The 15,605-nt window shown below is 41.9% G+C and overlaps 1 protein-coding gene across 3 annotated transcripts in view; it reads right to left on the bottom strand.

Annotated features, from left to right (window-relative positions):
- Window positions 1–15,605, bottom strand: part of LOC139290900 (regulating synaptic membrane exocytosis protein 1-like) — a 66,558-nt gene that overhangs the window by 24,845 nt on the left and 26,108 nt on the right. For all 3 annotated transcript variants that reach the window (XM_070912730.1, XM_070912736.1, XM_070912743.1), the window contains 3 exons: window positions 9,310–9,611; window positions 7,813–8,711; window positions 96–136 (listed from right to left, as the gene is read on the bottom strand). In XM_070912730.1, the coding sequence (XP_070768831.1) occupies window positions 96–136; window positions 7,813–8,711; window positions 9,310–9,611 (1,242 nt within the window). The remainder of the gene's footprint in view (window positions 1–95; window positions 137–7,812; window positions 8,712–9,309; window positions 9,612–15,605) is intronic.

The raw sequence follows: 15,605 nt of genomic DNA, 5'->3' as shown, positions 1-15,605 counted from the left end.
ACAAGCAAGTGTATGTGAGTTACTATAAGTAGTAGCAGTAGTAGCAGAGGCAGCACATGAACGCTCTGAATCTGTCATGTTTTGCTGAAACTTACGTGCCACACTGTAGGATCTAGAGAATGACAGTCCCAGTCACCTGCACAGAGAAAGAGAAAGGGGGAGGAAATAAGTTACTTGGCCTCTGTCAGTACTCAAGTATTCTTTATGTACTGTAAATGTCCTGTATATCATACTGTATGGTTTCAATTCCAGGTATGAAAGGGGGAAAGATAAGATTTGGACAGAGTTTGTGGCAATGTTGTCAGGGCCTCACGTTGTCATTGTCAGGTAAGACCTCTTATTATACATCTTCCGAAGGTATACTCCTTTTGGCAGGAACCATGTACAGACAATCTCCACCCGGACAAATTGAACATTTCAGCCCTTCATCTTCTTAATGATCCTTCAGTGCTGGCTGGTACCTCAGCTGCAAAAAAAGCTTATCGCTCAACATTGGATATTTCCACAAACAATTGCTACACTGTTTACTGGAGAAATGCAGCTACTTCTGCCATTGTTGGATAATATACTGACTGCGAAAGACTTCTTATTTGTACCCTATTGATCCATCAATTTAAATGAAAGACCTTTTATTTATCTTATTTTTTTCCCTTCATTTTTGTATGTGCTTTTTGCAAATCCTGTACTTTTTTTTTGGAGGGGGATGGAAAGTAGGCAGGGGTTGTGTTTTTTGTGGATTGTCTGCTTGATTGACCAACAAAATCAAGTATAGAACAAGTGTAGAGTGTTAAAGCCTGCAATGTGTGTGATATAATAAATCTATGCAGGTTGAAAATGCACTTCAAATACACTTCACAAAAGCAAATCATTCATAAAATGTATTTATAAAGTCCCCTATGTCCCATATGCACACAAGAAAAAAATATCATCTCTATCAGGATTTGTCGTGCTCCGTAGTTACATGTTATGCCAGATTCCACAAAGTTACAGAGTTGCGACTTTCCTTGTGAATAAACCTCCTTAAAATGCTATGCTCTTTTGAATATTACATGTTAAATAGAAGGAAAAAGAACCACAAGGACAATAAAAAGTTCTATAATAATGTTACTGACAAAAACCAATAAAAACGTCATTACAGAACTAAACAGCTACACAGCTAAAAAAATTCATTAAAAAAATTCATTCATAATCAAACTGATTCACTATGCTCCAAATTGGCCTGTCCAAAACTCATGCCAGAGCCTGGCCAGGGACAAAGACACCAGTGACTGTCAGAGGATCCCAGCTCTCATTAACACTGACAGATGGTCGGCTCGAGTAGAAGGACTAACTGGCCCAGCATCACACCAGAGCAGAGCAGCGAGATTCATGGCCACTTTTCCACCACAGCAATATAAGCAACAGCAAAGACGACATCAGATGGGGAACTAAAAGACTTTGAGGAACCTCGGTTTCAAGGTAAGTGAAATGTTGGAGCGTGGCACAGAGCAAGATGAAGGATTCAGCTGAAGCTTCTGGCAAAAGAGAGCAGGAAGGGAGATAATAGAGTTTAAACTTTATGGGAAAAAAACATGCAGCACATAAAAACATTTTTTTGTAATCAGTGGGTGTCAAATGGGATGTGACTGCTCCGATAGGTTAGCCAATAAGAGCATGGGCGATGGAGATCAGAAAAAAATAAATAAAAAGTCTGAGTAGACATGACTTCAGTGCTGCTAATCTGAAATCTGAAAGTCCACTGAGAATACTTGAGAGGATAGATCCTGACTCCACAGTTTGAACTGCTGAGTAGGGGGTTTCTGGTTTTGGAGGATGAACACACTGGGCAGATTACAAAATCAGGGCTGCTCTTCTAACTGATGCCACATCAAAGCATCAGCTCTTTGCAGGTATTAACATAGTATTGTTCTTGATAAACAGTGTGGGTGTGTGTGTGTGTGTGTGTGTGTGTGTGTGTGCGTCACACAGCCTGTGCTCCTATTCTGCTCCATCTGCTAGTTTACCAAGCGTAGTCTGAAAAAGTTCGACAAACTCCCTCCGACATCATATAGAAAGAATCTCTGCATCACAATCTTGGACTCCCGTCAACCTGTTTTACGGTACTTTCACCACATGGTCTCAACAAGCTACCAAAATAACAGTATGTGCTAATTTCATATAGTCTTTAGTGTCATTCAACAGAATTTACACATTCAGTTTTGTTCATTGTTCATTGGTTCAGTTCAACCTGACCACATGTATTAATCATGTTAGGTAGCTATGCTAACAAAAATGTCCTCCTGCCCTCACACATCATTGCAGTGTACTTCACAGAGGGAGACAAAAAACTGTGTACAAAAGATAGTTAGAAATCAGTGGAGATGATGCCGGTTATGGAATATATGCTAGGCTAAACAGGCATGTTTAAAGTCAAGATGAAACAAAAAAACATCACATCCCCGGTCATATTGTGCACCTATTTAACAATATATGCCAAAAAAGTAAAAAAAAAAAAAAATTCCTTGTTTTCTTATATCAAAATCCAATCGTGACGTGTGCTTACATATAGATAGACTGAACCATCCAATTTCAATCAATAATATCATGACATCCACCCATCAATCTATCTTCAACTTTTAGCAGCACAAAGCTAAGATTCATTAGTTAGCTAGCTAGCAACAGTATGTCAGTTATGACACGCCCACTTTTCAACGTTCAAATCAAATTCCTCCCAATGTTATGTCCCATCTACCTATCCTGTTTCACTTGGAAATATACCACGATACAGAGCTAGATACTCTCAAAATGCCGTTTCATCTCGACTTTAAAATGTCCAAAGACTTACCCTGACTGAGGAAGACACTGTATGTGATCTGTGCCATTGTCAAATGGCCTGTAAGACTGGTCAGTTGGTTTTAGTATTTATCCCCCCGGGATATCGCAGCATCTCTGCTCTGCCATTGACATAATCTCTTGTCGTCGTACATTTTCCAGCCCATCACACTGGACTTCATCACCTCAGAGAGCCAGGTGAAGAGGACGTGGTGGCAACAAACAGAAAGTAAAAGGTTATTTTTTATCATATTTTTTCCTTGGGATGAAAATAGGGATTTATTGTTTGTATTGTTTAAGTTGTTGGGGAAAGCAAATTGTGCTGGGTTTTTAAAAAAAAACACTGATAATAACTTCAAACACTCAACGACCACAACGTGAGCTGGCAGATCCCAGCCTGTACACAAACCAGTAGGCTGAGTGACAGCCCCATATGTATAAGATAGATGAATAGAGGACCTTAGCAGCCTTGGCTAGTTTAATGCCATGACTTGCAACAGATCACATAGTATGTCAAATGTATTGCCAATCGCTCAGTAATGTGTTTTGAGTGTTGGATAATGTTTCTATAATTTTGCTGCTTATATAACCCTTTCTTGTAGCTATAACTGTGTGCATCATGTTACCGAAAGACACAATGTACATTTATAGAGAAACTTCTAATGTTATGTTTTGTTTTGTTTGTGCTTATGGTGAAGACAATAGGGGCAAGTATCACGGCGTGTCTTGCGTCATCATTTTAAGAACATGCAACTCTACTAATAATGTGCTTATACACTCTTGTGCCATATAGTAGCTGCCACACTATGTTTGTCATTCTGTATGTGTGTGTGTGTGTGAGAGAGAAAGAGTCTCACTGTAGAAAACACAGTGCCTGTGTTGTTAATGAGAGTAATTTGACCTTATAATGCTTCTTTAATTATTTCTATAATGGAAGATAGTCTGTATGTGTATATAAATCAGTACTATTGTACTGTATGTAGTGCAATGTAGCGCCATCTTAGATTTTACATGGTTTGTAATAAAATAAATTGTTACTTTGTTACTTTGCATTGTAATTCCTTCACACTAAAAAGGTTGCGGAGAACATCGCCTACCATTCGGTGAGTTTGCATTTTCAACATTCTTCCCGCAACAAATTATGAACCCCTAAGTGTCTGAAATGTCCCAGACCATAGAGACTTACAGCAGAAAAAACCTTAAATCCTCAGTGCTAAATATAAGAATTCTGCACCAGCGTTAAAACAATGGCTTCCTTCTCGCCTTTCTCTTTTTCACATTTGCACTGATGTCCTACATTGTGGAAAGGACAGAAAACAAATTCTCCAATGAGTCAGCCGGCCACATTACAATGTATCAATGATTAAAACGGAATGCCTTATGATGTGATGTGATTAAGTTTTCTCAACTGTAAAAGACTCTTTCCACATCATTGCTAATGCTCTCTGCTCCGACACATACAGTACAGCACAGTACAACAAGTGCATGCTCGTTCTACGGCTAAAGTGCAAACACACTGGGACGCGGCGTCCTCCCAACAGCAGACATCCCCTTCCATTTCCTCAGCACCATTATCACCTTGGTGTTCTTCCTTACACCAAGGAAGTAACCCAATTACATTGAATCGCTCCCTGCTTCCATTTTACTTCAAATACTGAGTCAAAGCTGCTGTGACTTTAAAGCCTCAGCCTATGGATGGATTCTTGAAACATATAATCAACCAATTTCTGCATGAAAATTACATAACTTCCTCTTATACTTCATGTGTGTTTGGTGATGAAAAACAAAATCTGTAATCTGAGCAATGTGTTGCCTCAGTGCTTGCGTTTCATCTACTTTACAACTTTTTAACCTGTCAAATATAGCTGACAGACTGTTTCGCTGGTCTACATGACTTCAGAATGTTCAGTATGTTAGGTGATGTCATACTTCATACTTCACTGTAAATATGGCGCTGGGCTGTTTCCTCCTAATGTAATTACCTTATGATGATCACAAGTGGGAGTGGAGCCACTAAGCTTTTTATATTAACCACTAAATCAGTGATTATAATCCAGTTAAATGTGCAAACAGTCCATTCTACTGTCTGTGAAATCCCATCTACCTGATTTATAGCTTAAAACTAATGAAGCTTATGTTTACCTGTCAGGCAGGCATTTGGAGGACAAACACCTACAAGTAATCAATAGATCCAATATGGATCTTTTACTGGCATTAGAAAACTAAGTTATACAAAGAGATATTCAGCCTTACAACCAGCCATACTGTACACAGCATGGTGTAAAAGTTTCACTTTGACTGTCTTTATAATGTTTCAAATTTAGCGCACATTGTAAACACATTTCCAGATAACCTGTAAAACAAATATTTCCTTACCCTACTGTTATATAAATATTAAGAGTTAGGAAGAGGGCACAATGAGATGAAGTAATTAAAAGCGTGCAAGTCAAACCGCAAACAAACTGAATGTGGAAATGTGGTGGAAATATGGCATTTATGTTTGTTTCATTTATTAATTTGAGGACGGTTACAGTCTAACAAAGACCTTTTAATTGTGAGGCCCTTACACTTTAATTATGAGGCAGTTTATCGTGATTGCAGATGCATAACAGGAGGCTTTCTATCACATCTCATAAACCTGCAGTAACACCCAGACCATCTCTTGACACCAAAGCCTCTCTTGTCGAGACTGTCACATCAGCACTTAATAATGTAATCAGCCAACACCAACCACAACGCAATGACATTTCATAAAATGCTATTTCTTCTAAAATCAGAAAAAGAAAAACAGCACTATGTAAATGAGGTATAATACAGTGTATGAAAGCAGTGCAAATAGACTGCTGTAGGAATGAGTCCTAAATCCCGGAAATTAGTTAGTATTTTTACACTTCCGGTTCCCTCGTCTCAAAGTCATTGGGTTTTTTGTTAGATGCCTGAAATAAGCTCTGTGGTTAACACAAGCTTATGAGATTTTCACATATTGTTCTACCACATAAAATACGGCAGTAGGTACCCCCACTCGTAAATTTTGAAGCTTTTACGTGTCTTAAAAAAAGGCGGTTGCTAACAAGTGGCTAAATGAGACGACAGAGGTTGTCGGGGGCATTTAACACCTTCATGCCAAACAAGGAAAGTCATCTACACACTAGTCCGCCTTTACAGCCTTGTTGTGTTTATACTCATAGTGTGTTGATACTATGATACTCTAAGTATCCGCAGAGCTTATTTTCTGCAATAATCCAAAATCCAAAGGAAAAATCCCATTGGCTTTTTGTCGAGGGAACCAGGACGATGCTAACTTCTGGGTTGGCCTACAAAACTACATCATCCCTGCAACACTCTCTATATGTTATTGTTTTCTTTATTTTTTCTTCCTTTTATCTCTAGTATTTTTTCTTTAGAAATTGTTTTCTCTCTTTTAGCTATTTTAAATTATATTTCTATTTTTAGCTCTATATATTGTATATTTGTGGCAAGCATACACAGCTGTCTTTAAGTTCAATGCTAGGTAGGTTCCTTTTGCAGCCCCTCAGGGTTTTTTCATCCCACCTGTGCATTTTCTTATGCTATTGTATATTTGTTCTCTTTTCTTTTCTTTTATCATATGCAAAAATATAGAACTAAAAACCGAAAATGCGTCTATGTAGGAAAACATGCTGCACATTATTCTGCAAAAGTTGCATCATGCCACAGATGAGAGTAAAAGGAGACATCCTGTTTTGAGGCCCAGCTAGCTAAAGAGTGTTTAAAACAGCTAATAATCTCAATCCACACCATCTACCCATTACCAGTCCCTGAGTTATAGTAATCTGGATTAAAACATCTGGAACAGGCCCCTTCTGTGACTGGTGAGAGAGATAAGCTGATAGAGCACAGCTAACTCTACCTACTGCCTCTTGAATTCAGACGCTTTCCCATGGCTTATAGCACAGCCTAGCATCGCTCCTCTAACAGCAGTGAGCTGCAAAATACATAAGTACCAAGAAGCCAGTGGTGACCATGCAGCATGCGACCACAGCCAGGCTTGATTTTAGCTGGTGGTCCATGGTTGGCTGGTGCAGCTGGCTGTTTGCGAAGCATTACGTAGCAAGCGAGCCACTGGCCTAATTCCACAAATCTGCTGGCCTAAATCACAGGGACTCTCCAAATAAATGAGAGCTGTCCTGAGAGCAGCAGGGTTTAGCCACAGCACAGAGGTGTAGATGACACACAGGGATAGTAATGCACAGTGTGGTGGGTGGGTGCTTCATCCTATCACTTATCTTATAGTTTTACAGTCCGAAATTAGAATGTGGTGGTATTAGAATAATCTTACGACCCAAAATATCTCTCTGATTTTTTTTTGCACATTATCGTAATTTTACTACCAAGGCTATTTTAGATGCTAGGGTGGGGAAAATATGGCCATGAAGTGAGGGAAGAGGAAAGACGTTGCAATGGAAAGGAGCTTTTTTTATGGTATTCTTATTTTACTCAGCAGTTTTGGGATCATTGAATCTTTACAACCATCTGAAAAAGAATTCTTTCCCAGATTAAAAAAACGTGTCATTTGTCCAATCATTCAATTGGGATCTTTCTGTCTCTCAGAGTATCAGCTGCAGGTCAGGCTACAATTAGCCATGAGCCCTATTATTGCTGTGATTCTAATCCCGCCCACACTACACTGGATACACAGTAGGTGATACAGGCGGTCTCTGGACAACAATGAGAATATAACAAATGCAAAGGTTAAATTAAGGTCCTTTATGATTCAGGTAGACAGAATGAGGATCACATGTGCAGATTAAGGATGAGCATGTGAGCTAGGTCAGAGCTGCAGCAGGTCATTAACAACTTTTGGTGAGTAGAAAAAGAAAGACTTAGCTAGCTTCAACAAATAACTATAAGGAACAGTGTCTAATGTAAGGAAATGGATGACAGCAAACAGTGCAAGGTATGCAAGTTCAGATATATTTAGCTTAGTAAGCTAGTGCGAGTGAGCACATCTGTCTAACTGACCTTTCTCGCTGACGCTTTCCATGTCCACGTCCTCACAGCTGGTGTACTCGGGCGTGGAGCCGCCTTCCTCCTCTGAGCTGCTGATGGACATCTGCCTCTTGTTGACTCCGCGCTTGCTCTTGTATGACCGTGGAGGGGGCGGCCGCAAAGACTCAGACTGGTCCGAGCTCTGAGAGTCCTTCCTCAGAAGGTTATCCCCACCCTTGTCCCTTGGTGTCCGCGTTGTACCTGGCTCTAGGCGGCCTTTGTTCAGGCCCCAATCTGGAGGCACCGGTCCCCCAGGTTGGGGTCCCGATCTCACTCCACCTCCAGAAGGTGGAGCTCCCCCTCCGACCCCCACGGTCCTATCCACAGAGCAGGCTCGGTGGTTCTCCAAGAGGACCTTGCGGTCTCCCTCCCCACCTCCACCCCTCCTGGCTAAACGATTTTCAGGCACCTCCCCTGCACCGCCTCCTCCACCTTCACCAGGCCCCAGTCCGACCTCGTTGATCGCCAGATCACTGTGTCGTCGTTCGTGGCGAACCTTGGACACCTTAGCATGCATGCGCATCTCCTGCTCCTCCTTCTGTGGTTTCACTGGGTATCGTGCCAGGTTGGGATCACTACGGTAACGATTCTGGAACTCCTCCTCACGGCGCTGACGCTCCCTCTGCTCCTCATCCTCTGGACGTCTCCGGTGTGTTTCTGAACGACCCAAGTTCTCCACCCCATCCACGTAGTCCGTAGAATGGATCTTCTCCAGCCTCCGTCCTTCTCCTAACCGTCTCTCTCCTCTCTCCCCTGGCCCCACTCGCTCATCCAGGGATGACTGAGATGGCAACTTCCCAGCAGGTCTCCGGCCACTACCACGCCCCAGGCCACCCTTACCATTTTGTTCATGGAGGGAAACTGGCCTTTTCCTGTATTAGAAGAGGATTCATTATACCATTGTACCATGTAGTCTGCAGACACAGACATAAACACAGGTGCATCATTTCCATTTCAACAGGTGAGCAACGTTTGCATTTTCGATATGAAAACAGTGCTGAGAAGAGTTTTTTTGTACAGAAATATCCTGTGCTAAGAACATTCCTTTCTATATTTGCAAAATCTTGGGTCATTTTTGTACGAACAGATTAAAACTTAACCAACATGAGACAGTGATGAATGCTTACCTAACTCACCCACTGAATGAAAACAATGGGATTGAATCAAAGACCTCTCAAGACTAAAACCTGTGACCTAGCTTCTCCACTGGTTAAGCTAGAACAGACACAGATCTATTCTTTTTTTTTTACCCCAGGGATTAAAAAACAAGAGGAGCTTTATCCAGCAAGCAGTCCTAGCTTTCTGGGTTTTGAAAAAAAATATGGTTCCCATTCTCCAATTCTCCAATTCCCATCATAATGAAAAAAGGTATAGGTTGTACATATAAAATATCCTGTAGTGGCAGCTACTGCAGCATAGGGATGAAATATCACAGACGTTGAGTTCAACGTGTGTATCTTGATGCCTTACTTTTCTCTAGGTGGTTCACTTTGGGAGCGGGAGCCAGGCATGGTGTCAGCAACCTTGGCAGCAGTGACACCGGCTGGTGGATGTGTCCCGTCCGGCGGCCCTGTGTTGGTGTTGGTGCCGGAGGGCGGAGCTTGGGACCTGGAGCGGAGTAGCTTCCTGTCCCGTTGGCCCTCACCTCCTGTGCCTGGGTTGTTCAAGGAGGTGCCCAGGCTCCCAGGCCGCACCCCTGACCCCGAAAACCATTCTCCTGATTTGGTGAGAATCTCCTGCTGTTTACGGCACAGGTTGCATACCCACATTACCTACAGGGGTTGGAAGGACAAACGTGTTTTCAAGGTGGATTCAGTAGCATTAAAGAAGAACATTTAGCAAATGGAATACCAAACGAAAAAGTGGTTAGGCATGCCTGTGACACAGAAGTCAACATCTACACAACACAAATTCATTTTATTGAACATATTGCCTAGCATGAAACAAATGCAGCGTTATTAACTTCATGGGAGCAGATACAATGTCTCCTAGACATTAAAAAGTCTTGTTCTGTCTAATGTCAAATGTCAAAACACCTCTTATAACGCCTTTTAGTTCACATAAATGGTGGTAGCTCATCTTAAAAAAAAAAGAAAAGAGAATTAGATTTTAACACTTGTATTCCCCCTCATGCTTTCCCCTCATTCCTTTGCTACAGCTAATCAAATATTAGAGCGCACTCAGATATGACAGGCTGGCTGTTTTACCATTTCCACATTATCTGTGAACACAGCTTGGTGAGGACTATGCTACATTCTTTACTGCTATTTAGAAAAACTACAGAACCCTTTAGGGGTCATGTTTCACCTACCCCTTAGTTCTATTGCTGTGAATTCTTTGACTCTTATTGCATTGTAACCATGAAAAAAATGTATTCTTTTTTAAGATGTATCTATTATGCTCATGTTGGTGGTATACATAATAGTAATAAACAAAATCACACTTCAGAGGGCTACAAAGAATATTGTAATACTGTATACATATGTATGTATTGTTTTCATCTAACAGGAGAAAGAGTACAGCTATTCCAGACAGAGGCTAAATCACAGAAAACCATTGCCTGCATGTGCAAAGATGATGCACTACGATTCTATGAAAGGCACAAAATAAGATTGATGACTGTGTAATGTAGCCATGATCAAATGTGATTCTAAATGTTCTAAATCAAACCCATGGACAGCATCAAATACTCACATGTAGCCATGGCTACTGAATATCACCTCACTTCGACCGCACAAAAACAGGATTTATCTCCCTCCGTATTTATAATCCCAACGGTTTATTTTTCAGAGAATAAATCCAAAGCAAAGAGGAAACACAGTCGTCCCTTGTGTTCCACCGCGGAAGCTTGGCACACGTTGAAAACGAAACACCTCTAGAGACCTCTAGAAACCCCAAAATGTTACTCCTTGATGGCCAGTGGGATGGACTGTTAGCAGTCAGGTTAGCAGTTAGCAGTTAGCCTTCAGCGCGCCAAAGCACATTCATCATGGCCTGATTGAATCCTAGTTGGCGCATGTCCAGACTAATCTAAAGTAAATCAGCTGCCCGCACGGCCCACAGCTGTCGGGCAGCCGCCCAGCCACACACTACAGTATCTTTCTCTCTCTGTCTTTCTCCACCTCTTTACCTCAGCTGAGGGGCCACAGATTAGCAGTAGCCAGTAATCCTTTCAGCTCTTCATCATTATTCAACTCGTCATCAGCTGACAATACCAGCTCAGAAATCACAACTTCTAACCTATAGATCCCCCCCCCAGGCAGAACACAGGTTAGAGATTAAACCCAGATGCCCCAACCCCCTACTGCCTTCTTTCCTAGTGCATGATGGGATATAAGATACTCTTCCTGATACAAATGCAAAAATTCAGCCAAATAGAAACAAGTAATTCTCACATCTTGATACCTATTATGCCACTTTTAACTCTTTATTGTGAAGACCTACAACTCGGGCTATTGAAATTTTCGATTCTGGTGCCAATATGATATCTTTTCCAATGCCTTGCTTTGAAGAATTTAAACATGATTTTCTTTTGACATTTTATCAAAACTATATATATTTTGATATTTGACAGTTTTAAATAGTTGGGGCTACAGACACATTTCGAATGGCACTCAAGGAGTAATAAGTGGGGCTGGTATCAAACTTCATTACATTATGGGTACCAACCGAAATGTGTCCGTAGAACTAAGAGTATCAAAACCGTCAAGTAACGAAAGTTGGTCATAATAATTTTTTACATGAGGTTCTTGTACAGCTGCATGTTTGTACCACTAACAATTAAAACTTGAGGCTAAGCTAACTATGCCAAATGAAAGAGTTTGACAGTCAAACAATGACTAGTCTGACTCACTGGATGTAGGCTGTTGGGATAAGTCTGCAATTGGCTGACTATTTCAGTCAGAATTCTCCTCCCTTTCTGGGATCCGCTGCTGCATCCTGGGCTTAGCACCACCCAAGACGACTGCGACTGGTTTAAAGAAATAGAAACTAGCCTGAGCGTTTTTTTCCCCCCATACCAGAATGATGAAGGGGTTAAGCCAGACCTTTCTCCAAAGTGTGGAGATAGGTCTTGGCTATGCGAGACTAAACGATGCCAAGCGAAAATTGTAAAATACAGTCACAAAAAGTTTATAAGACGTTGTGAGCCGACATGAAATGAAATCGTGATTGTATCATCATTGTCAGATCCAGTTTTCTGTACATCACTGACAAACAGTAGTTAACGTACAATGAATTATCACACAGGTTCCAAACCACAGTAGTTCCATACAGTTTCACTATCATGGAAAAAATTGGAAACGACAGCATGACACGCGGAAATGATCGTACATTTAGGGAAGTTTAGAATGATATATATTTCGTACATCATACAAAGGGGCGAAATGATCGTACAAGTACAAAACCTCTCATACACTTGGCAACACTGGAACTTGACTTCTTTGGTAAAATTTGAAAGGGGCTTTTTTTTTATATTTCTCATGGCATGGTATCATTTTGGTGATGGCATCATATCGGCACTAGTATAGAACATTTTCAGACAATACCCAGCCCTGGTATTGAGGTTCAATCAGCACCCAGATGGCCCGTGAGCATCTATAGGTTGCTGTGCTAGTCGCTTCCAACAAAGAGGAGGAAATGCTCTGAAGCTTAATCCGTGAATGAGAGCATCATACAGAAGAACGCACATCATGGGAGGACTGTTCACAGGCCAGCGTGTTCTCAGACCAAAAGAGACACATTAAAAACAGATATAATTTTCTAATGGCACGCCTCCATGTGTTTGTAATGTGCTTTAAAGCCTACGCTGTAGAGGGGGGGGGGGGTAGTAAACAATAAAGAAGCTATAGAACACATGGGCACACACACACACACAAAGGATATAATTCATATAATCCTTCACTGGAGTGATTGTGCTCTGCATTCCTGGATAGCCTGGAAAATATTGTAGGGGGAATGAATTGTGTGTGAAGTAAATGTACATACATAAGCCCCACTCTATAGTGTGTGTATGCGAAGCTGACCAATCAGCTCCGTCCAGAGGCAGCCCACTATATAGTGTCACCTCGAGTTCATCTCGCTGCCTCGCTGTGTGCTGAGGAGCGCAATGTGCTGCGAGAATGTGTCTGTGTGTGTGCAGATATGTGTACAGTATGTATATGTAGGATATTTCTGAAATCATCTTGCCTAGAAGAGCGTGGCGTGGGTGACTGCCTGTAGGCGGGATGTGTGTGTGTGTGTGTGTGTGTGTGTGTGTGTGTGTGTACGTAGAGAATAAGCAGTGCCATCTCTCTCATGTAATAATGTCAGCCTCCTTCTGCCTAAAAAATGTGCTTCTCCATGGTAACCAAATCACGGTGAAGAGCCAGTGAGAGAAAGGGGGACAAAGCAGTGTGTGTGTGTGTGTGTGTGTGTGTGTGTGTGCCTGTAAAACTGAGAAAGAGAGAAACAATGACAGTGTGTGTGTGTGTGTGTGTGTGTGTCAGTACTGAAGGACAATGACAGCAGAGAAAACTTAAAAAACTGCACAAATGCCATTTAGACTGCCTCCAGCTACCATTGCATTGGCTATCTGATATGAACCTAAACATGGATGTCCTCTCTCTCTCTATCCTTTCCTCACCACATTTCCTTTTCTCTTCCTTTATACTCCTTCCCTTTCATTTTCTCTCCTGTCTTTCCTCTCCTCTCCCTTTTACTTCCCCTTTCCTTTTTTTTCCTCGTCTCTTTCCTTTCATTTCCTCCCCTCCCGTTTTCCTCTCATCTCATTTATTTCCTTTCGTTGCCCTTTATTTTCTTTTCCTTCCCCTTTTTAACCTCCCTTTCCTGCCTTATTTCCTTTCCTTCCCATTTCCCTCACTCTACTCTTTTAATTTCCTTTCGCACTTCCTTTCATCTCTCCTCACCCTCTAGCTCAGCTGACACACCTGGCTGACTTGACAAATGAAGACACCACACACCTGTCACTCATACTTCTCTATCCCATACCCCCTCCGCTTCATCTCCCGCCCCCCAGCGCTGCTCCATCCATCTGCTGACAAAATGGTGAAGACATGCGTCGCTGCCGCAGCTCTGCAAGCAGCAGCAGCATTCAGCAGCAGCTCACGGCGAGAACAGCATTCATTTAGGCCCCGGATTGTGTGAACATCAGCTTTTCCTTAAATGGGCAGAATAGATGGGAGCCATGGGGGTGGCGGGGCAGTGGGGAAGGTGCGGTTGGCTTTCAGTGAGCGTGTGCAGTGACCCCGCCCTCAACACACATACACACACACATACACACACACACACGCACCTCGACAGAATGACATATGAGGCAGTGCTGGGTGTAAACTGCCATCGTTCAGGGAATGGTAAATCCTGAATGGTGGGAAGAAAGACGACCGCAAAAGACATAATGCTCCATTTCCTCTAATAAGGTAGTAAATCAACTCTGCAAGCAGGCCAAATTCATTCAGTGGTGAGGAGGGCTGAAAGAAAAGCAGAGCTGCTGTGGCTGTAAATCCGCGCCGGTTTTGCATTTCTGATCTCAGAATCGTGGAGAGGTGCTCCACATTACCCAACAAGTCCTACAAATGAAACAACAAAATACTGTACGTTGTGTGTAACTGCACACCACACTAACTGTGGTTTAGGTTTGATTAGATTTAGGCACAAAAGCAACTTGGTTAGGTTTAGGGAAAGATTAGGTTTGGCTTAAGTCCTTTGTTTAGGTTAGATAAACATCTTGGTTTGGGTATGTGACTTGACCCGGTAAGAAACGGGAAAACAACCAATGTCAATTATGGGAATTTGCTAGAACGACTGATGCTGTCTTTTTTATAGGGAGGACAAACTGTGGTGATGTTTGTAGACCTTAGAATACAGCGTTGGTGGATATCATGGACATAAAAGAAACCAAGTTGCAATCATGCTGGTCCACTTTTTTGTATGCTAACAAATTAAGCCTTTTTTTAAAATCACAAAGGTTTCAACCTCTAATGGCAAGTCTTTTAGTGAATGAACCTGGGGCTTTGTTTGAAATATTTGATGGTCTCACTGCATGTTTCTTCCCTCATCAGACTTCTTTTTAGTGATGTCACTGCTTTCCCAGATCTCAGCAACTAACTTAGTGAATACAATATTATTTTTACTGATAGGAATCATTGCCAAAACTAAGAAAATAAGACCCAAGCTTTAGCTTTAGCACACAGATGTTCAAAAAACACACATTTGTGGACATGAGACCTCCTCTAATCTACAAGTGGGCTTTCACTTTTCAATCATGACTCTCCAGTGACTGATAATAATAGGAGCTGTAAAACTATTACAAAGCACTTTCTGAACATTAAAGACTTGTCTTGAGCATGTTGCTATTGGCTTCCGCCAGATCCAGTCGAGGAGGTCCTATTATTAGACATCCAGGTCGTGACTGTGAAGTGATGTTGTCGGCTCCAAAATCAGTCTTCCCTTTAATATTTGTCAGCCTAACAAGCACATATTTTTCTAGCACAGGAAATGTGTGCAGCTGAGGGGATGGGTATATAGGGAGAGAGAAAAGACAGACAGTAAAGGGGGGACAACAGTTTAGAAAGGACAGAAGAACGGGAACGAGGAGTTGTTAGAGTGGTGTATGAGAAGAGAGGAGTGGAGTGTGAGGAGGAGGAGGAGGAGGAGGAGGAGAGAGCAGCGGGTTAGTCATCTAGTACTGAGAAAGATGATTGAGATTATGCAGTGCATCCTCCCTTCCAGTAAAAAAGTGCAGTGTCAGCTTGATGCAGTGAGCGGGC

The sequence above is a fragment of the Enoplosus armatus genome, chromosome 2 (assembly GCF_043641665.1).
Source record: "Enoplosus armatus isolate fEnoArm2 chromosome 2, fEnoArm2.hap1, whole genome shotgun sequence".
In the NCBI taxonomy this organism is placed as follows: domain Eukaryota; kingdom Metazoa; phylum Chordata; class Actinopteri; order Centrarchiformes; family Enoplosidae; genus Enoplosus; species Enoplosus armatus.
This window is presented reverse-complemented; position numbering and strand designations above follow the sequence as displayed.